Source organism: Protopterus annectens, chromosome 11.part0 (genome assembly GCF_019279795.1).
Source record: "Protopterus annectens isolate FY-2018-M chromosome 11.part0, PAN1.0, whole genome shotgun sequence".
NCBI classification, from domain to species: Eukaryota; Metazoa; Chordata; order Ceratodontiformes; family Protopteridae; genus Protopterus; species Protopterus annectens.
The window spans coordinates 1,336,997,943-1,337,020,098 of record NC_056745.1 but is presented as its reverse complement, the minus strand read 5'-3'; the positions used below and the strand labels follow the sequence as shown (position 1 = coordinate 1,337,020,098).

Here is a 22,156-nt window from a genome sequence, read left to right as displayed (position 1 = left end):
TCAGTTGCATACCGTCTGCTCAGAGGTGACATGTGCCTGACATACAAGGCCATGTCCAACCCGAAATTAATGGACATGCTCCACCACAAAAAATCCAAATCCACCAAAACCACTAGAGCAAGCGACTTAAACCTTAGCACGGATATAAATAGGACGTGCTGGAGGGATAGATTTATCACTCAGAGACTCCCTATGCTGTGGAATAAAATCCCGGTCCATGTGAGGCAGAGCACCTCGCTGACTCTTGTTCAAGAGAAATCTAGACCTGTGGATGGGAGATCGTAGGTTTACCCCGGGAATCATCTCTGTGTCACTGCTGGACAGAGGCACAACAAACTAATGGGCACAGTATTTTTTCATATAAGGGGTGGCGTAAGCCACAAAAATATTGGGCTAGGCTTATAAATGCCTTAGGGCAGATAGCCTAGTATAAACCTATGAACCTATGAACCTATGCATCTTAAACACCTTTGAAGCTTTTATTTTTGTTTAGGCATTCAGTTGCCATCAAGTGTTTAATTATCTAATTTGCTAAGCCTTAATGTATTACAAAAGGCAGAATTTATTCTAGAAGGCTGGAACAGATCTAACATGTCAACCTTCAGATGTTTCATTTTAAAGCTTCAGCACTTAAATCTTTGAGCGACAGGTTTCAGGGTGCGTAGTTTGGCAGGATATTCTCTCTTTCCTGGTTGATACAGATTAAGTGTGTACATTAAAAAATGTTTTAAAGTGGTGCCAATGTATTACTCTGGCTAAAATGTGTAGAGTTTAGCATCAATATATAACTGCAGGCAATAATTGTTTCACACACTAGCACTTTTACACATGTATCTATCATCTTAACTAATGCTGTGCTCAATTCAGTAAAATAAACAAAAGCCTCCTGAAGCATAAAACCCTGATTATCAGCACTCCACATAGCAATTTATTTTATTCATACTGTTCTTTGGTATTTAATAGCATTCTGATCCTGCACAGTGTATCCCTAGTTGCATTAAAATGAAGTGTCCCTCCCAAACTAACACAGCTATCACCTCAAACTATAGTACTAGCAGCCAAATAACTTCTCATTTGAGAGAGTCTCAATTACTACAATATAAAATATTTGAATAAATTAGATCTTACTACATTAACAGCAGATAATATTCTTGCAGAACATCTTAAATTAGGAGCAGATGGAATTAGCTTGCCCAGTCTCTGTGTAAATCAAAAGATCCTTACAAAAATCTTGTGTTCCAAAAATATGGAAACCTCTTATATTACACCGATACATAAAAGAAGTTAGCTCCACCAAACTTTCAAACTACTGACCTATTGTAACACTCCCTCCCACTCTCTAAAGAACTAGGAACATATATCCATCATCAAACCCAAAACTTTCTGCTACAAGAAAACTTAATCACCCCCCCCCCCCACACACACACACACACACACAGACAGACGCACAGCATGGCTTCACTCCCCATCATAGCACAGAAACTGCTCTACTGCATTATCTAGATACAGCCAACCAATAGAAATATTCATAACCTTGCCTCTACCCTATTTCTGGAACTTTCCTCAGCAAGCTCTCACAATTAGGAATAAGCAGCACTGCCACTGAATTGTTTTCCGGCTACCTCAACAGCTGCACACATTCTGTCAAATGGCAGGACTTCTACTCAACTTACTTACCACAAGTGCCACAGGGGTCAACAGTAGGACCCCACTTATATTCACAATACAGTCAAATATGCAACAATCATACAATATGCTGATGACTTGGTTCTTGTTTGCTCAGCCCCAGCACTACCCCAACTCAAAACAACCACCCAAGACTCCTCAACTGAGACTTGGCAAGAACAATCCCAATTACTCTTGAAGCCCCACAAAAATAACAAAATGAATCACGTTTATCTCTAGTAACCTTCCACTAATGAGTGCTGCAGTAAATATATCCTCATCTAACACCAAAATAGAGCAAGTCACCCATATCAAGTTATCACGTTATTGAGTGCCATTAGAGATGACGCACTTAAATTTGACCAACACATCAATGCTACTGTCCAACAAACAAACACTGCAGCTTCAGACTACTTTAGATATCTCACTAACCACAGGAGAAAGGCAACTGCAATGTCCATCTTTCCCTCTGACTTCCAAGCTTTCTGTATGCGTCTACAATTTTCACTACACTTGTAAACTACCCTAGTGAGCAAGCTTAAACAGAGCTATAATAAAATGGAACACATTTACATCCAGTCTCCCAAACCAAACTTATCACTGCATTCCCCTGGAAAACTTGGATTATTCAGAACTACCACACAATGTATCATATATACAATTCATAATGGCACAAAGTACTATACCATCCCTCTAACACCTCAGCTGTTAGTAATGAAATAAAATAGTAAAAACTCAAAGGTAATCTTCAATTAAAACACCAACACCTAAAAGAATTCCAAAAACCTAGTAACTCACAGGTCTATACTGGATGATCAAACTTTCAAAAGTTCGACTGTCATATGGTCGACACTATAAGATCAAATTTTTGAAAGCTCAAACATTTTAACAGAGATCGCCATACAGCATGGAATGGGAAGATTTCCCTTTTCTGCACTGCAGTTCAATCTCTGAGTTGATATGTTTAAAGCGGGGGATGTGGGGGGTGCATGGGGGCTTGCCCCCCTACTTAAAACGTTCAGGTAAGTTATTTAGTTTATTTATTTTTTTATTAGAGTTTCGAACTTTTAAAAGTTTGATCATATGGTGTCGACCATATGACACTCGAACTTTTGAAAGTTCGATTATCTAATATAGACCCGTAACTCACATAGGACTCCTTAGTCTCAGAAAGTATAGCTAAACCATAGAACAGCTTTAATTTCTTCATCAGACAAGTAAACAACCTCTTCAGTTTTAAGACCAACCTCAAACTACATCTCAATAATACTTGAATCTTTAAATGTTTTGAATGTCCAGGATAAAAATGTTCAACTACTCAAGATTTCATCTTCTTACTTACAATTTTTTCACAACTAGATTTTTATGTCTAATTGAAGTGAGTTTAATGCATGACGCTATGGAACTGTAATGTTTTTTCTTTTTTATCATCTTAAATATAGATGGACATTGCATTACTTTAACTCCCAAATGTTTGATACTCTCTACTGCTTACTGATAATATTATCTATATTGATGATTTTTTTGCTTCAGTGATGTGTAATGTGCATCAGTCCCACTCTATAGAACCTATTAAAGGTGTGTGATATTTTTATTTATTCCATTTTAAGGAATTCCGTTATGCTCTGTACATCTTTCTTTAGAGCTTGTTTAAACTTTGCACTGTTATTCATCTGCAGTTTTTTGAAGTTTTTCTCCCCAGACTTCCATTGAAAATGGGCAACGTACCCAATTGATCTTTCCTGGTAAACAAAAACAACTGAATACACTTTATATATATATATATATATATATATATATATATATATATATATATATATATATATATATATAAAATCAACCAGCATGGTGGTTTAATAATGTTAAGATCTCAGCTTTGCAAATCTAGGGTCTGAGGTTGAATCTAGACTTTTGCACACAGTATGTGGAATTTTATATGCTCTCTCTGTGTGCATGTATTTTCTCTGGATTCTCCAGTTCTCCCTACATCCCCTGCACCCCCCCCCCCAGAAAAATGTGTACTGGTTGACTAGCTTCACTAAACTGTCCATGTATCCATAGGCTTCATTTACCATTGCCTTTGATTCCTGAATCATACCTGAAAAGGGGGGGGGGGGTGAAAAGGGTCAGACCAATTCATTTACCCAGTTACTAAACAAGCAAACAGATAAAGTTAATTAATAAAAGTCAGGAGCTACCTTGGTCCGGGTACAGTATGAACTTTTTCTATGAAATTGTGCCTCACAGCTCTGCCATGTCTTATGCCCATAACCGGCCTTAGGCATAGGCCAGCTAAGCAGCCGCCTAGGGCGTTGCTATAGCAGGGGCACTTTTCCAGTATTTATTTGGTGTAGATAGACCAGGATGGGGGTGCTGGGTGGTGTGGTGGGGGGCACCGTGGTTTTGCCTAGGGCACCAGTTGATCTAAGGCTGCTCCTGCTTATGCCCGTTATTGTTCTCTGTACTGCTTTTTATGCTTTTGTAAAAAACCTGCAAGTCAGCTCACAATTAGGATTCGCTCAAAGGTATACAGGTCTGTCTGGATTCAGTCTGCAGCTGTCCAAGAATATGAAATCTGGTCACTGTAAACTAATACATCTGCCTGAACTGTAAAACTATAACAGACAAGGTAAAATGCTCTCTCTCTAAACTAAAAGGGATACTTTCTAGTAGCTAATTCCTGTTACACATGCTAAAAAACTATATTAAGCTATACTGGTCTTCATATTTAAATAAATTATTCTATATTAATTATTAATTTATGAACTTGCAGCAAGGTATTTCTGTTTATGCATTTCCTGGACTCTTGAAATCATTAGACAGAAGGCACCTATAAAACGTTTATTCTAACATCAAATACTACCTTTGAGAATCTAATTTTAGAGGAATATAGCATGTTCTTTCTAACACACAGCAAAACTGCATCAAATCTTAATACCGGTTTCCACTTCTCTTTTATACTTATGTCCAAGTATTTATTTTTCTTCATGGGGAAAGTGGGTATACCACAATCTCATTTCTTGGAAAAAAAAAAAAAGATGGTTTGCCCATGTGCATATTGACTCTTCCTCAGAGAGATGTTCATGTGCAGTCTTGAACTATTTCTTGGCATCTCTCTCTCTCACACACACACACACACACACACACACACACACACACACACACACACACACACACACACACACACACAAAGCAGGCTGAATAAATTATTACAGCTGTTAAATGTCTCTGCATATTTAAATACACTTTACTGCTTATTCAGCAAGACATCAAAGTGATGGATTTGAAGTAAGTAATTCACACCTTTATCCCAAAGACATGCTGTAGGTGGATTGGACACTCTAATTGGCCCTAGGCGTGAGTGCATGCGTGTGTGTGTGTGCCTTCTGTGGAAGGTTGGGCACCGAGCTGGCAACTCGACACTGTAAAATTCCACTGTCGATCATGAGCGGACAGGTGATCCACTATGGCGACCCCTAACTGGGAAAAGCTGAAAGAAGAAGAATTAAAGGCAGCATTTTTAGTATCTATTTAAATTTATACTGCTTTGAAATATATTATTGGAATAAAACTGCACTCTCAACTCATGTGTAATGATACCTGCTGCTTTAATAAATGAAGTTTACCAAATATGGCTTTACAAGCATCAGTGAAATGGAATTAAAATCCAGAAAAGGTATGCCCTGAAATATACACTTCTTTCTTCCACAACAGGTGTTTATGTAGTACTGATTATTCAGAGAAGCAGGCTTACAACATGCTAATTACTACAAATATTAATTTACTGCCTTCTACCATACCAGATATTAAAGGTTTCTTTTTCAGACTTGAACTATTTCACTTATAGTAAATTATGGTGACTACAGATCAGTTATTTTATGTATCTAGTGTGGTGTACCCCAAAAAACATTCTTAATTTCAAAAGTATGTTACATTTCTCTACAGACATCAGGGAGTTTTACATCATGCTTTTCCCTATACTTGCAATCCAATTTCACTTATTATTCAGTTATCTAAAGTATATTTCAAGAACTAATAAAGTTATCAGTCTCAAGAACATGCTCTTTTTGAGCCCTCGCTTATAAACAAACACAGTTTTCCAGATGGTCTCATGCCCTTGATACAGTTTTGAAATTAAACACATTTTACTGTCAATAATCTTTCTTTTAAATTTCATTAAATAAGACAATTTGGACAGCTTTTTAACTGATGGCATTTCAACTTCAGAAGGACATGCATCTCATTGGAACACACAAAAACAAGATTCTGTTTTGTACAGCACATAATCAGAGACTAAAAAGTGAAACAAACTCTTAATTCTAGGCCAGGACTAAACTTAATAGAAACAACAAGCAGCAGAATTCCCAAACAGCAAAAAAATGACATGCAAAAATTCTACACAGTTGTTTATTTTTTGGCATAAAAGTCTTAAAATAAACACACTTTGATAGTAGCCATAAGGCTAACGAATAAGTAGTTATGAGGCTTTAACAAAGCTTTGCATAAAAAAAAAAAAACAAATGCCAAAACAGAGCTTGAGCCATCCAAAAATCAATTAAGTCATCAACTCCTAAAGAAAGCTTAAATATCACTGTAGGTTAATATGTTTCCCCTTCTTCAAAACCTAATAACAAACCACAAATAACAAATTCTTAGTATCAGACTTGCCATATTTCATATTTTTCCAGCAGCAAAGATTACGTACACAAATGTAAAAGGAACAAAAATATTCACCTTCTCAAGTAAAATGTATGATCAGAAGACTGTCCAAACGGCTTATACAGTTCTTTTACAGCTATTTATGATACATGTCTAATACTTTAAACAAATAATATGAATGATATCTCGGCAGATAATTTTTTCCCCTCTGTCCTGAGAAGAATTATACCTAATACAGGGAGACGTGTCAAATGTCACATCCATCTAGGATCATGCAGGCCTATAGTCTTCTGTATTCAACACAAAGTATCGATTTCAACATTAACTAAGATCATATCTTTCTTTTTAGAGAGCTCGATTTATGGATAACATTATGGCTATATTATAAAACAGCCTTGTTGCAGAGAAAGCTTTTAATAGAGTATGTTTTCTTTTCTTTTCAATGGTTACTGGAGTTACGATTTCTTTGGAAGTGGAAATTGTACGTCAATTATTTACATAGACTCCAGAAAAACCAAGATAGGTTGAAGGTATTCCTTTACCTTTCTTCTCAACAGAAGCTTCAGACAAAGAATTAGCCTAGTAACTGTTCTGTTTATACAGCAAGAACCAGTAATCCATCTGAAATTAAATTTGTCACATATGCAGACAGCAAAGATATGCCAGCCTTATTTGTAGATGATTTATTCACATTCATCAGAAATCTAAAACTCAAGTGATTTTTTGTCAGGATAGAAGGACAACACAAGACAAAAAATATCAACATTAAGTGCCATCTTCTCTCCTTTACCCACAACTCAAAAACAATTCCCATTTTCCTGGCACAAATCAGTTTTAAATAGCTCAATGTAGGCATCTTTTCCAGTTTATAAATGATATTGTAAATACTGAATAAAATTATAGAACATGACAAAAAAATATCAATTAAGAACTTTCATACTACTATGAATATCCTTGGAAGGATACAAAATGTCTGGATGGTGGCATGGCACCCCCATTAGTTTTATACAGGGCCAAAACAATCCTGCAAAATACATGCAATGCACTTGAGCACGTACACAGAACGTTCCAGCATAAAAATGTTACATGTTCATCAGACCATTTGTGATAGTAAAAGGCAAAGAAAGGCTAACTTTATCAAAATCATGACTACAGAGCAATGGTGGAGGCTTTCATTGACTTTTTATACATCATAACTGCACAGCTTTTAATTATTTTACAAAACTACATAAATACTTTCAAAACATTATGGAAAAATATACCTTGTATAGCCATTTTATTAATCAGAATTAATCACATGAGGTCAGTCTAAAGAAGAACTCCTCCCATAGAAGCCACACTTCAAACATATTATTTATAAAATAAAAAGGAGTGAATCACTGTTAGATTTTTAAGTCCCATCTTGGGAAATTATGGCATAGTTCAATCATGCTCACATACTGTACTTACTAATTCCTATATGGTCCAAACATGAGGTTTCAAACTTCTCTTAGTCAAAGGCATATATGAAAAATATTGCAGCCTAATAGACGGATCTATGAATTTCTTCAAAGATATTCTTAATCTTATACAGTCTAAATTTCTAAGTCATTTTGAAATTAGTGCATTTCTAAACTTTATAGTCACTATTTACCTTTAATTTCCTTGCCACTAAACCTAGTCCAAGAAGGAAAAAAAACTAACATTTTGACTTTCTGAAACAGACTAAATGTAGATGTCACTGGTTACCTGTAAAATCACTTATTCACCCATACAAAGGTAAACATACTTTAGGAGGCAGTGGCACATACACTTCTGTACATCTAGTAAGTTAAGCAAAATATCCGTGGACTAAAAGTATTTGATTTATTCATAATAGCCTACATCCCCCTCACACCCCAACTATATAAACTCTGAAGATGCACCATTATAGGGACAATGGAAATTTCTAGTACGCTGGCACTTTGACTTTCTGGGGAAAAGTCAGTCAGTCACACATTAATGATCACGCATATGACCGTAGGTCACTAGTGTGTCACGAAGCCTAGCTACATATTTTCAGCTATACTGTCAATGGAGATGATGCATTTCTATCAAAATAAGTTCATATGAAAAGATTTTCTGGTCATAATACATTGAAGCATACAAGGTCACAGCTGGAAAACTAAACAGATAGAGTTATTGAAATGAAACAAAAGCAAAAAGCTAACAGGAGACTTTTAGCTTCTAGCTATAACACAAGACCAAATCCTTAAAGCACTATCAAAAGCTACAAATACTGCATCAATGGGTCCTTTCAGTATTGCTGGATGCATTTTAAATGTGATGAATCACGATTAAGCCAAGTGCCTGAAGAACACTGTTCAACCTCAATGTTCATACAGATTGTATACTAAGTGAATGGAGAACAGCTACAGTCATTCCCCTGCATAAAGAAGGACCTTTCACAGATCCAGGCAATTACAGACCCATAAGTCTGACCAGCTAAATATGCAAATACATGGAAAGACTTACCATGGAACAAATTAAAAAGGACAAATGGAACCTCAAACACTAGATCGGTCTCAGTGTGGATTTGTCAAGGGCAGGTCATTTACTCAACCTTGTGGACTTTTTTAAAATGATCACCAAAGTAGTGGATGTAGGTAAAACAGTATGCACCATATACCTCAACTTGGCAAAAGCTTTTGAAACAATCCCCCACTCAGGTATAAGAGAAAGGCTTAAGCTGGGAATAAACTCTTATGTCACTCAATGGATTGCCAACTGGTTTATTCAGAATGCAGGAAATCAAAATAGGATAAGTTACCACCACAAAGAGACCAGTTATCCATGGAGTCCCCCATGGTTCTGTGTTGTGACTTCTCCTGTTTGGCATCTACTTGTCTTAAATAAAAGTTAATACACAAGGCCTTGACTAAGTTTGCAGATGACTGTAAGATAAGAGCAGTCACTGAACTCTAAATGACCTGGTCATTCTGCAGGATGGATTGTCCCAAACAAGTAACTGCTGCCAAAATTATGGACAAACTAAATACCAATAAATACACTGTTCTATTCTTTGGGAAGTAATCTACCCCAGGAAACTACCACATTGACAACACTCCCCTGAGTTGATCCAGTTGTTTGGAGTTTGGGAAATTATGTGAGCAGTGTCCTAATTTTTCACCAACATACGTCCATTGTCATAAGAAAGTCCTTCTATATTGCACAACTTATAAACAAAGAGATTATGTCTCGATCTAGGAATGTCATTGTACTCCTTTACTCAGCCCTCATTAGGCCAGTCACCGAGTATAATGCCCCTTTTGGCAAGCATCTGCCCAGACACATGCAACAACTCAAGTGCCCGGAGAGAAGAATAAAAGATCTAAATAATATGATCTACATGGACTGACTCAAAGCCCTGTCACTATACTTGGTATCCTACAGACTGCTAAGAGGTGACCTGTGTCCGGCATACAAGGCATCTATTGACCCAGTACTGATGGATTTACAACACATCAGTAAGTTAAATGGTATTAGAAACACTCAGTGTAGGTATGTAAACCTTTTCTGCAACATCAACAATATGGTGTGGCGGGAGAGGTATATTTACAGAGGATATCACTGCTCTGGAACAGACTTCCCATCCACATAAAGCAATGCTCATCCCTGTCCATACTCAAGAGTTACTTGGATCTATGGATGGGAAACTGAAAATTTACCCCAGGACTGCTCTCTGTACCACTAATGAAGAGAGGCCACTCTTAAATGGGTCTCCTCAAATTATGTATGGTATGATCAGAGTTATTCTCACTAGGAGTAATATATAAACTGGCCACAGGATGGGGAAGGCCAATCTAACACCAAATGGGATATGTCAATTCAAGCACCAAAAGGGAAATTGGCCAAGTGTAAAATGGCCCACAAGGGAGCTAGCCTAGTACTTACCTATGACCCTATAAGACTGCTTTTGACAGTGATATAAAGCTGAAGTTATATATATATATATATATATATATATATATATATATATATATATATATATATATATATATATATATATGTGTGTGTGTGTGTGTGTGTGTGTGTATATGTGTGAATTATATATGCAGTTGCTACCTCTTGGTTGATTTTTTAAAGTTTTTCTTGTAGCACCTCCTTGGCTATTTTTTATGTTCAGCATCACTCTTCATATTTCCGTTGTATGCTTACTGTCATACAACTACAAAATATCTAATTTCAAAGAGCATTATACTAGATGCTGGATCATTTCTAGGTTATATTTTCCCTTGAAACTGTACACCTTATCTGCAGTAAAGTGATAATCCTTAAGGGTTGGTTCCTTGATTACAACTCTGATATTCTCTCATGTAAAAATGCTCAGGTGTAACAGGTGTCACAGAGGTGCTGAAGGAGTAGCCTTGATATACCTGGACTGACTGTAGTGCTCTTTTTTTTTCCTTCTGTGAGCATCAAGTCTCAAACAGCATGAATCACTATCTGTTTCATATCTAGGTATCATACCCCACCCAGAAAAAAATATGGCAGATCTGGTCACCCAATGTTAATTAAACCTGGATTGTTAATTCTAAGGGTAATCAAGAAGATTCCTTCCCAAAATACATAACTTTAGTTTGTCTCTACTTGTAAATTTACCCACAAGAACAAATACAGTTTTAAAATAAAAAAAGCATCCTAGATAGGGCAATATGATTCTCTCCAGAAAATATTGGGAATATTAGAATTATGTGCGCTTCCTTCAGCAAGTACCCAGCAGTGTACATATGCTAATCTCAGTCCTAAACTCAAAACTGCTGCTTATACCTTCCACAGGAATACATAGTTGTTAAATACTGCAATTTTTTGCAGATATTCAAACTAATAAAAATGATTTAACTGAAGACATGTCCTTGACATAAGTATTACTAAAATACTTTTTCGATAACAGTGGAGGCAAGCAAAATCCAAACATTTACCTTTGATAATTAGACATAAGCAAACCAACTCTGGAAATAATAGTATCAGAACAGAACACACAAAAGAACTGTTAAGCTCAAAAGACTTAGAAACTGGGCCAAGTCAATTAAAGTCAATTATCATATCTAGTAAGACTGTTTTTAAATAGCATACCATCCTTTTAGTTTAATTAATTCATTTTTTAACAAGGTAATTAACCTGCGCTATCTCAGACCCCTTTCAATCATAACTTAACTTCTCTGTCTTTTAATTTGTAGTAGTCTGTACTAATCAGGTTTGAAAACTTCTCCAAAAAGTAAACCTTCCACACTTGTAGTGGATGATCTTTTGTCAGAATACTTTAATACAACTGTATCATTTTCTATTCCTTTCCACATTACTCTTTTGAATAATCATATGCTCTCCAACTAGAAAAAATGCTTTAGTTGCTACAGTCCACAAAGGTGGATCCTTCAGCTTGAACAATTTCAGCCTATATCTTAGTTCTCAACACTAGCAAAGATGTTAGAAAAATATATTTATTCTTGATTTATCCATCATATACCTGTTTGGAAGATCGTTTCCTATTTCTAACATGATTTCTGTATTGGGCCTTGGATCAGTAAACTTAGTATAGTGGATTTTGTCAGTGCTGGTTTTTGGCCTTTCTAAATGACTGGACAAGGTCAGCTATGACTGTAAACAATCTTATTTTGGTTCCTCAGCTACCCAAGACAGAAGGTTCATAGGTAGGTACTAGGCTATCTGCCTGAAGGCATTTATAAGCCTAGCCAGAATGTGTTGGCTTTCGCCGCCCCCTTAGATTAGTTCCCTGTGCCTCTGTCGAGCAGAGCCACTGAAGTGATCCCGGGGGTAAACTTTCTGTTTCCCATCAACTCGTCAAGGTTTCTCTTGAGTGTTAGCGAGGAGCTCTGCCTAATGTAGATTGGAATCTTGTTCCAAAGCATGGGAAGTCTGTGTGACAGGAATATATCCCTCCAGCACATCCTATTTATTGTTGTGGTGAGGTTTATATCCCTAGAGCTTGTGGCTCGAGGGGATAAGCTTTTCTTTAGGTGGAGCATGTCCATCAGTTCTGGGTTGGACATGGCCTTGTATGTCAGGCAGAGATCACCTCTGAGTAGGCAGTATGTAACCGAGTACAGCTGGAGTTTCTTCAGTCGAGATGCATAGGGCATCTGTTTGAGGCCAGTGATCCTCTTGGTGAGGTACTTCTGTGGTCTTTCCAGCTGTTGCAGGTGTCTTGTAAGATACATCCCAAATGGGGCATTGTACTCTATGATGGGTCTGATGAGTGATGAGTAGAGGGGCACAATGACCTCTTTTGATCTGGATGCGAACCCTTTTGTGATAAGGTGTGCCATGTAGAAGGATTTTCTAACCACTTTGGCAATGTGATTATCAAAGGAGAGTTTACTATCTACTTGGGTCCCCAGATCCCTTATTACATCTTTCGTATTTAGGGGACTACCACCTATGTGGTAGTTTGTGGGTACTTTGTTTTTTCCAAAGGGAATGACTATGCACTTTTTGGCATTTAGCTTCAGGCCATGATTTTGACATGAGGTGTCCGTCTCAGTGAGACCCTTTTGGAGGATGTCTGTGTCAGCCAGAGAGTCAATTATAGCCCCTAGTTTTCAGTCGTCTGTGAACTTGGTCAGCCATAGTCCTCCTGTGCTTGCCTGTACCTCTAAGAAATATATGCTGAACAGGAGGGGTCCTAAGGCTGAACCCTGGGGAATGCCACTTGTAACCGGTTTAGAGTCAGACCTAGCTCCCGCAACTCTTACCATGTGGGTTCTGTCTGTGAGCCAGTTGGCAACCCATCTTGTGACATAGGGGTTTATGTTAAGGCTGGTGAGCTTGTCTATAATACCAGAATGGGGAATGGTGTCAAAGGCCTTTGCAAGGTCTAGATAGGCTGTGTGTACCAGCTTTCCCTTGTCTACAGCCTTGGTAACTGTCTCAAAGAAGTCCACCAGGTTTAGGAAGCATGATCTGCCCTTAAAGCCGAACTGGGTAGGGTCCAGTGTTTGGAGGTTCCCAATGTCTCTGTTAATGAGGTCCATGATGATGCGCTCCATAGCCTTGCAGACCAAGCTAGTCAGGCTTATAGGGCAATAGTTCCTGGGGTCTGTTGTGGCTCCACCTTTGTGGAGCGGAATAACTGTTGCTGTGTGCCACTCTATGGGTACGTAACCTGTGGAGAGGCTGAGTTTGAACAGTGTGTTTAGGTGAGGGATTAGTTCATCTTTGAGTTCATGTAGGATGCAGCCTGAGACACCATCCGGTCCCATTGATGCTGTGCTTTTGACTTTGGAGAGGGCTGTTTTAACCAGATTATCTGTGATTTCAGGAGCTCTACATTCTTCTGGTATGGTTATGGGCCCTTTTGGGGGTGAGAGGGGGATGAAATTTGCGCTGAACCTGTCTGCCAGGATGTTAGCAATATCAGTCGGTTCAGTGTAATTTGTACCATTCTGCACCAACTCCGAGCAGATCTGAGCATTGCCACTTAGATTCTTGACATAGCTAAAAATGCCTTGTGGTTATCTTTGTAGTCCTTGGCAATTTTTCTTTCGAAACTCGCCTTGGATGATTTTATGAGGGATCATAGTTTCTTGCTGATACTGATCAGGGATGTCTTCCCTTCTTGGGATTTTACTCTTATGTACTAGTTTCCTCCTTCTATTGTATAGCTTGTTTATGGCAGGATTCCACCAGACTGGTTTCCTTTTCTTAGAGGAGTGAGTCTTGGTTTTGCTTGGGATAGCACGATCCATGCATTCTTGTAGGTGCCCATAGAATGCATTAGTAAAGGATTTTGCAGCTTGGACAATATTATCCTTTAGCATGGGGGCTTTGAAGCTTTCCACCTCGGTCTTAAGCAATGTGAAGTTTGCTTTTGAAAAGTTTTTCATGGTGGTTTCCTTGTCTGGGGGTGGGGGCGGAATGTGGATATCCAAAGTGATTTGTTTATAGTCAGATCGAACCAGTGAGGGGTTGACATCTGGTGTGGAGCACCGGTCGCCCATGTTGGTGATGACCAGGTCCAAAATGTTGTCACCTCTGGTGGGAGTGGTGACCAGTTGATCCAGGGCATTTGAGTTTATAAATTCTAGGAAATGTTGGGCAAGGGAGTTAGTACTTGAGTAGTTCTTCCAATTAATGTTTTGGTAATTGAAATCACCCTGTTTGGTAGGACCTTTATATTTCCCAGTGTTTCCAGAAATGCAGAATAGGGGCCCTGGGACATGGTGGGTGATCTGTAGCAAGCTACAATTTGAATTTCAGTTTTGCCCGTTGTTAGTTGCACATGGATGATCTCGGAAGCATCGTGCTGTGCCACTAACCTGGAGGTGTGGGTATCCTTGATGAATATGGATACGCCCACACCTTTTGTATTTCGGTCTGGGTTCTGTGGCCGAAATGTATGGGATGAGTTGTAGCCTGGTAGTGCTGGGGTGGTCTCTGGAGCCTTAAACCAGGTTTCTGTTACTGCACATATATCGATTTTCTCCATACTGAGGAGTGCCTCGAGTGCGTACATTTTGAGGTTTATACTTCTGGCATTGAGTAGCATTACCCTCAGTTTTTTGTTACTTGTGCTATTTATGGTGGTGGGTTTGTCTTTTGAGCCTTGCCTAAAAAAGGCACTATGGGAGTGGCAAGTGCCTTGGCCAGTATTTGAAAGCCTAAGGGTGACAGGTGCAAGCAGTCTCTAGCGAAGCAGCGTGGCTTGTCGAGCATGTCATCCCAGGCAGACAGACACTGGATCCCCTATGAATGACACCAGAAACTTAGCCAATTGTTGAAATTGATAATTTTTTATTTATACTGTGGTGGTATTCTTGGTGAGGGCAGGATGCTACTCAGGGTCATACTGGCCTGGGCTACAAGATCAGAGAGCTCTTCCATGTCTCTTTTCATGTAGTCCAGGGAGGTACAGCTCAGGTCATTCACACCAACATGGACAATAACAGAGTCGTATTTGTACTTGTTCTGGAGTGACCTGAGTGCTTGTGTTATGTGGCGGATCCTAGCACCCGACAGGCAGCTAACAGTAACCTTCTCCTTATTCAGCCTAGTGAGTGGGACGTCAGTGTGCCTGACTAGAGAGTCACCTATACTAGTATGCTGGGTATGTTATTTTGCCTTAAGGGCTGTGATTGCATGGCACACCGGTTTTGTGAAGTATGTGTTTCATGATTTGTGTTGGGGGGGTGGATGTTGCTTGGATATCTGCTTTGGAGATCTCTGTTGCTTTTGCAGATTTTTATTTAGAGCCTCCAAGTATATTTTTGTGTATTTATGTGTGTTTTTTGCCAGTGCTGGTTTAATAGGTCTATGTGAGACTGGTGGTGTGATGCAAGTATTTCCCTTCTCCTCTTGACTGTCTGATCCAGCCTTGGGTTGAGAGAGCTTAGGCTCCAGTTTGGCTGTATAATTGCATCTCTCGCATGTATTAGTGTTTGGTGGTAGGAGGAGAGGGTTGTCTGTAGTTTGGCTGTATAATTGCATCTCTCGCATGTATTAGTGTTTGGTGGTAGGAGGAGAGGGTTGTCTGTGTACATGAGGCAGTTGTAACATTGCCTCAAAGTCTCAGCTCCACTCTTAGTTCCATCTGGGATGACCAGTGGTCAGTCCTAGGATATCTACTACTACTGACATGTTAATCATATGTCTAAATGTTTGATTGGGACATGCAAATGAATCGCTAATGAAGTTTTGCTCCATGAGGTGTGTGTGTGTGTGTCTGTGTGTGTGTGTGTGTGTGTGTGTGTGTGTGTGTGTGTGTGTGTGTGTGTGTGTGTGTGTGCATGTGTGTAAAAATCACTAGCTAGATACATAGCATCACTAGTGCAAAACAGTGAAGTACTATGGAGGCAACAGTTCCCTATTGAAATGTCATCACTTGTAATACCAAGTGCTGACAGACCAAAATAAAAAAAAATGCAAATCCAGGGGAAGAGAGAATCTTGAACCTTGTTCTCCTTTAATCTTCTTTTTTTGTATGGGACAAGATCCCCCTCCCACACACACACATCTACCAACTCAAAGATTTACATACCTTGGAGAAAAGGGAATATTCTGAGAATTACCATCTTGAACTTGGTATAGTTAAGTCTCATCTTTTCGCTATTCACTTTCCGTCTTGCAGGACTCTCTCATGGGTCCCATTTCAATTGGTTAGTGGAGGTAACTCCTCTGTATGCTCCCTTCTTTCTGAAGTATTCATGGAACCCTGCAGTTTCAAATTCTACAGCCATACTATGAGGACTGTTTGAAGCATTTGTGCCTCCAATCCCTTTCTTTGTCACACACACACACACACACACACACACACACACACACACAAGCAGAAGTAATTCCTTTGGACTAAGACTCATTTTAGACCAAATAATACCCATTCTAAATGTACGGAAAGGCTTTCTTCTTTGCTTGGCTAACTTAAGAAATGCATTCAGGAAAACTGTTACTTTATTAGAGAGAGAAAAAAATGACATGAACAACTATACCCCTCTCAGATGGCCAAAGCTCTGATGTTCATCATTCAGCAACTTGTGGAGAAAACACAAAAAAGCTTAGTCTTCAGGAAAAATGATCTGGTGTTGACCATCTGTTACCATCTTGAACTTGGTATATTTAAGTCTCATCTGTTCGCCATTCAGTTTCTGCCTTGCAGGACTCTCTAGTGGTTCTCTCTTGGTCTCAGTAGTGCCTGAGTCACTGATGACATATGTTAATGTGCTCTGCAGTCAATATATCTTATCTGCTATTTACATATAACATGCACACCCTCTCTCTTGGCACATGGTCTTAGATCTCCAGTGTTTCACTAAGTATTTGTCTTCAGGCAGTCCACATACTAAATGTTTGTTTTGCTCCAATGTTGTGATACCTGCAATGTTCTGTAAATTTAGGTGCATTAAACTGAGCATATTTCTTTTGCCCACCACCCTATTAACAATTTTAAGGTATACAGGCATCATCATTACTATGCAAAAATGCTCAGGAACACTTACTGTTTGTGGCCAGCCATTCAGCTTGGTCAATGCCGGGTGGAAGAGACACCAAGTCTTTAAAGCCGAGTTGAGAGTTTTTATGGTTTAATGGTGGTGTTGGGTGAATGTTTAACTTTGCATCCACAACAGGTTTTTTGCTTTTAGAATTAACATTTTTCCTAAAAGAGAAGTAAAAATAATTTAGAATATGCAACAGAGGATGATTTCTTCATAATATAACTTTTCTGATTTCTCCTTTACTACGAGCTGCACTTCAAAACATATTTACTACCATAGCTCTGCTGTAAATGATGCAATTCTTCACTTCAAAACTTCCCACAAAATAATAATAAGAACTCAAATATTTCTCACGTTGAATGTAGAACAAAAGCTCTGCAGCTCAAGTTCACTTATAAACGGAGTCATAAATAGAGTAATTAAGCCATCAATAAATAAATTAATGAAAAATAAGGAACAAGTTCATGTTGTCAAAGTAAAGTTCTGATGACATACAGACTAGTTAATGTGGCCTTGAGACATCAAACAGATAGGTCCATCCATGTTCATGAAGTAATCCTAAACAAGGCCTGCGATCTCCCATGCCTCATGTGTTGGGGATCTTGAACAAGACCGTAGTGCTCTGCCTCGATGAATCTGTCCCTTGTTCCACAGCATAGGGAGTCTCCTGGGTGATAGATCTGTCCTCACTCTCCCATCCATTATAACTATTAGTCAGGGTTAAGTCAGCCGCATCATCAAATCTGGGGATGACATTTTTTGAGGTGAAGATGATTCATCAAATCTGGGTTTGACACTTATTGTATGCTCTATTTGTTGAGTTCTTTCAGAGCAAGCGGTATGATGAGATTTAGGAGAGGAGGATCCTCAGTCGGGGGTGGCCAGACACATCAAACGCAGGTTTCCCCTTTTGGTGAGAACTTTTAGGGGCCCCTCAAGCTGCAGCAGGTGTCTGGAGTACGAGTTTCCGAGGCGGGGCATTGTACTCAATCATAGGTCTTCCTGATGATGAGTACAGATGTGGCCTTTCCCTAGATCGTTTTCCTAATCCCTCGGTGATCTAATGAAGTGATATAGAGCCTCCTAACTTCCTCCTAGACCAGATCCCTGAAACCGAAGGCTACTGTCAACCTATCCCCCCAGATCCCTGATCTTTTTCTGTGCTCAGTGGATTTTCACCTATATGGTAGCTAGAAATTCCCTCGTTTCCCGTCAGAGTATGACTATGCATTTTTTAGTTTAATTTTCAGTGTCAGCTTCTAGACCAGTATATGGTCAGATGTGTTTCCTTCTAGAGGATATCTGTGTCAATCATCTTTTTCCTTGTCAGTCATGCAGTATCTGCTGAACTTTGTCAACCATAAAGGCCCTGTGTTGTAAGTATGAAAAGTAGATGCGAACAAGTGGATGGGGCAATAGCCCTACTGTGACAGGTGTTGACAGGCTTTGAGTCTGACATGGCTTGAGCAACTCTGACCTGTGGGTTGCTTCCCTTAGCCAGGATGCAGCACTGATTGGTTTACATTCCAACTGATACTCTTTTCGATGATACATACCTGAGGTATTGTACCCTGGCGTTTGCCAGGTGCCAGGGTGAGGTAGGCCTTTCCTGTCTGTATGGCTCATTCTGTCGATTGGTGATCAAAATAAAAACAGTACCAGGATTAACTTTTGTCAGCTTAAACGAGGTTGGATCAATGTGTACCAAGCCTTGGTGTCATCCATATGAGTTCCATTATGATCCTCTCCATGGCTTTTGGAGGCAGGCTTGCAGGGTCTGTAAGGTGATACGTTGGATCGTCTGTCTCCTAGCATGGTGGTCTTTACCACCTCTGCGGTGGCACCACACTTGGAGTAAAACACTACTACAACTTTGTAAGATTATGGGGCTGTGTCCTAGGCCTAGGTTTTAATTCCCCACAGATTCGTGACCACCAGCCGGGGACACCATCCGATCCATGTATGCTGTTCCTTAACTTAGTGAGTGGGTTTCTCTGGTGGAGATGTTGGTGAACCCTCACAATGAGATGGAATAGATATCTCTGGAGGGGGGGTTTTGAATAGAGACACAAATTTTTGGGGTGTTGGCGGCAATGTGTGCCAGGCTGTTAATTTTTATCATTTTTGATTAATTCTGAGCATCATGGAATGGGAGGGGAGCAGTTTTGGCTGTAGAGTAAGAAGGCCTTATGATTGTCTTTAGAGTCCTTGGCGATTTTCTCTTTAGAGTCCTTGGCGATTTTTCTATGAAATCTGGCCTTGGATGATTTTATGAGAGCTCTTAGTTTCTTACTTTTCAATTGATCAAAGTCTTCTCTGTAGTAGCGGATTTGCCTTGTTGTATGTAGTAGCTTTTATGGGTTGGGTAGACTGGGTGACCTTGCCTTTGGTACCAGACTGGACGCTTTTGTTTGGGATTGCCCACAGTTTAGTTTTGTGTGGGGGTGCTAGTGAGAGCATTTGTAGGTGATTCAGCGGTTTTTTTGGTTGTAAGTGATTCAGCCAGGGGGGTTAATGCTTACCACAGCAGTTTTTAGAGAAGTGTGAAATGGGTTTTAGAAGTTTTTCATGTGCTTTTTTTTTGTTTTCACTGGCTCAGTTTTTTGAGAGGTGTGGGGCGGAGTTTAGAGAAGTGTCTGATTGTCACTTTAGAATCTATACTTCCAGTGTTGAACATTTGATCCAGTAAAAGTTGACTGATGATCAAGAGTAGTTTATGATCTGATGTGGGGATGGTGACTAGTTGATCCATGGCACATTTTCCATGGATGAACAGATGATCCTAGGTTAGATGTTTAGGGCTTTGTTAGTGTTGACTAGTGTATATTAGGGTAGTTGAGTCACCTAGTATGATGGTGTTTGAGTGAGGTTTATCCCCTTCAATGTTTGTTTGAAGTCCATGTGAGGTTCCTGAGTCTGAGTTGAGAGGTTCCCTTTATTATACAAATTGCCAGAGCAGTCTTGCCTATGGTGGAGTTTGAGTGGATGGTGGTTAATGCGATGTCGTTGTGGTGCACCAAGGGTGTGGGTGGCCTTTATGGTCTATGAATATGGACACCTCCTGAGTGTTGTCCAAGATTTTGGGGCGGGTGTTGATATGATTATGAACCTGAACGTGCGGGGTGCTCTAGGGAGCCTTGAACCAGGTTTCAGTTCAGTCACAGACAGGTTATGGTCACATACTGAGGAAAGGGCCTCGAGTCGCGTGCAGAGGGAGATTTAGGCATCTGGCATTGGGCAGCATTACCCTTAGTTTTTTCCTTTTTTAGTTCTCTCCTGGTATAGTTAGAGCATTGGCCAAGCTTTAAAATTTCTATGGGGGTGGGCAAGGACTTTGGCAATAGGTCGGAAGCCCAAGCCTGCGGTGCCCAGGCACTATGGTCCCTCAGAGAAGCAAGCGTGGCAGTCCAGTCCAGCATCCCATTGTGTGCAGACTTGGATCACTGAATGACCCAAGGGAATCAGAATTTATTATTAAAGCTGACATTGATCCCTTGTATTGTGTATATTCTAGGATCAGGTGAGGGTAGGACTCTGGTCAGGGTCCTATTACCTGCCTGCTCCTACATAATCAGAGGCTCTCTATAGTTCATTTCATGTAGTCCAGGGAGGTAATCGTCTCAGCATCGTTCACATGCATGTGGACAATGTGTGTGTCATATTTATTACCCACCGTGGCTGTGGGTGAGTGTGTGTGTTATGTGGCCCGCCGGCAGCTTACTGTGGCAGCCTGTTGACCCTCCTTGTTCAGCCTGGTGGTGTGTCTGATCAGTGTGTCTGCTAATAGGAGTCAAGGGACATCAGTGTTTGTATGGTGTTGTGTATGACAGACAAGTAACTGCTTTGTTGTGCACACTGCTTTTATGGTTTATGTGTTGCTTGTGGCTTCTTGTGGTTGTTTGTGTGTCTTCTGCTCTGTAGGGAGGCCTCTTTTGTAGAGATTACACTCCTGGTCTCCTTTGTGTTCTTGTTATTGTTTAGTGGAGTGGTCATTAGATTGGTAGCAGTTTGTGAGTGTGGTGGTGTCCTGTGTGTGTGTCCTTCTCCTTTGACCTGAGAGTCTGCAGCCTGAGTCCAGAGAGCTATTGCAAGAGCAGGCTAAATAGCTAGCTTATGTGAAGGGAGGGAGTTATGTTGGAGGAGGAGATGTGCAAAGTGGAGGATGTTGGCAGTGATAACTGTGCCTCACCCAGCCCAGACAGAGAAGATGGACAGGAGGAAGATTTGGACAACTGAGAATGGACATGGGGAATGTATTAGGAATTCCTTGGTGAGTTGGGGAGTGAGGCCAGTAGGGGTGAGGTGTAGTGCTTTTTTTTTATATAATTGGCTTATATGATTGCTTTAGTGAGCAAGAGTTGCTTATGTGCAGAGTGTAACCATGCACAAAAAACTAAAAACAAAAACGACAAATATTAACTTTCAAGGAAACAAACAAATAAAGTACAGTAAGCAATGCAGATATCACTAGTGATCCACAGAAGCCAGAAAGTTTAGAGAGTGGAATTAGCTTGGAATTAGTTTCAACAAATAACAACAACAAACAACACAAGCATAAAATTAAGCAGGCCTTCAGCAGGCCTAGCCAGTCTATGCTAAAACAAAAAAGGTGAAACTATTTCAGTAAGATACAGTTCAAATATTCAGGCACTATAAACCTTTAACCAGAAAGCTCAGCTCAGGCAGGCAGAGTCCTCTTCTCCCACCACAAGAAAGAGTAGACCAAACTAACCTTCTAAAAAATAACTGGCCTGCCTTGAAAAGTGCCTAAACCAGAACTAATACACTTGGACACTGGGCTCTCAATCAGCAGTTCCCAACTTAGAAGGATGAAAGCTACCTGTGTGCAAAAGTACCGTGAGCAGTTC

The 22,156-nt window shown here is 39.8% G+C and overlaps 1 protein-coding gene across 2 annotated transcripts in view; it reads right to left on the bottom strand.

Annotated features, from left to right (window-relative positions):
- Positions 1 to 22,156, bottom strand: part of LOC122815843 (MOB kinase activator 2-like) — a 586,795-nt gene that overhangs the window by 277,987 nt on the left and 286,652 nt on the right. For both annotated transcript variants that reach the window (XM_044088657.1, XM_044088656.1), the window contains exon 3: positions 17,292 to 17,449. In XM_044088657.1, coding sequence (XP_043944592.1) covers positions 17,292 to 17,449 — 158 coding nt within the window. The remainder of the gene's footprint in view (positions 1 to 17,291; positions 17,450 to 22,156) is intronic.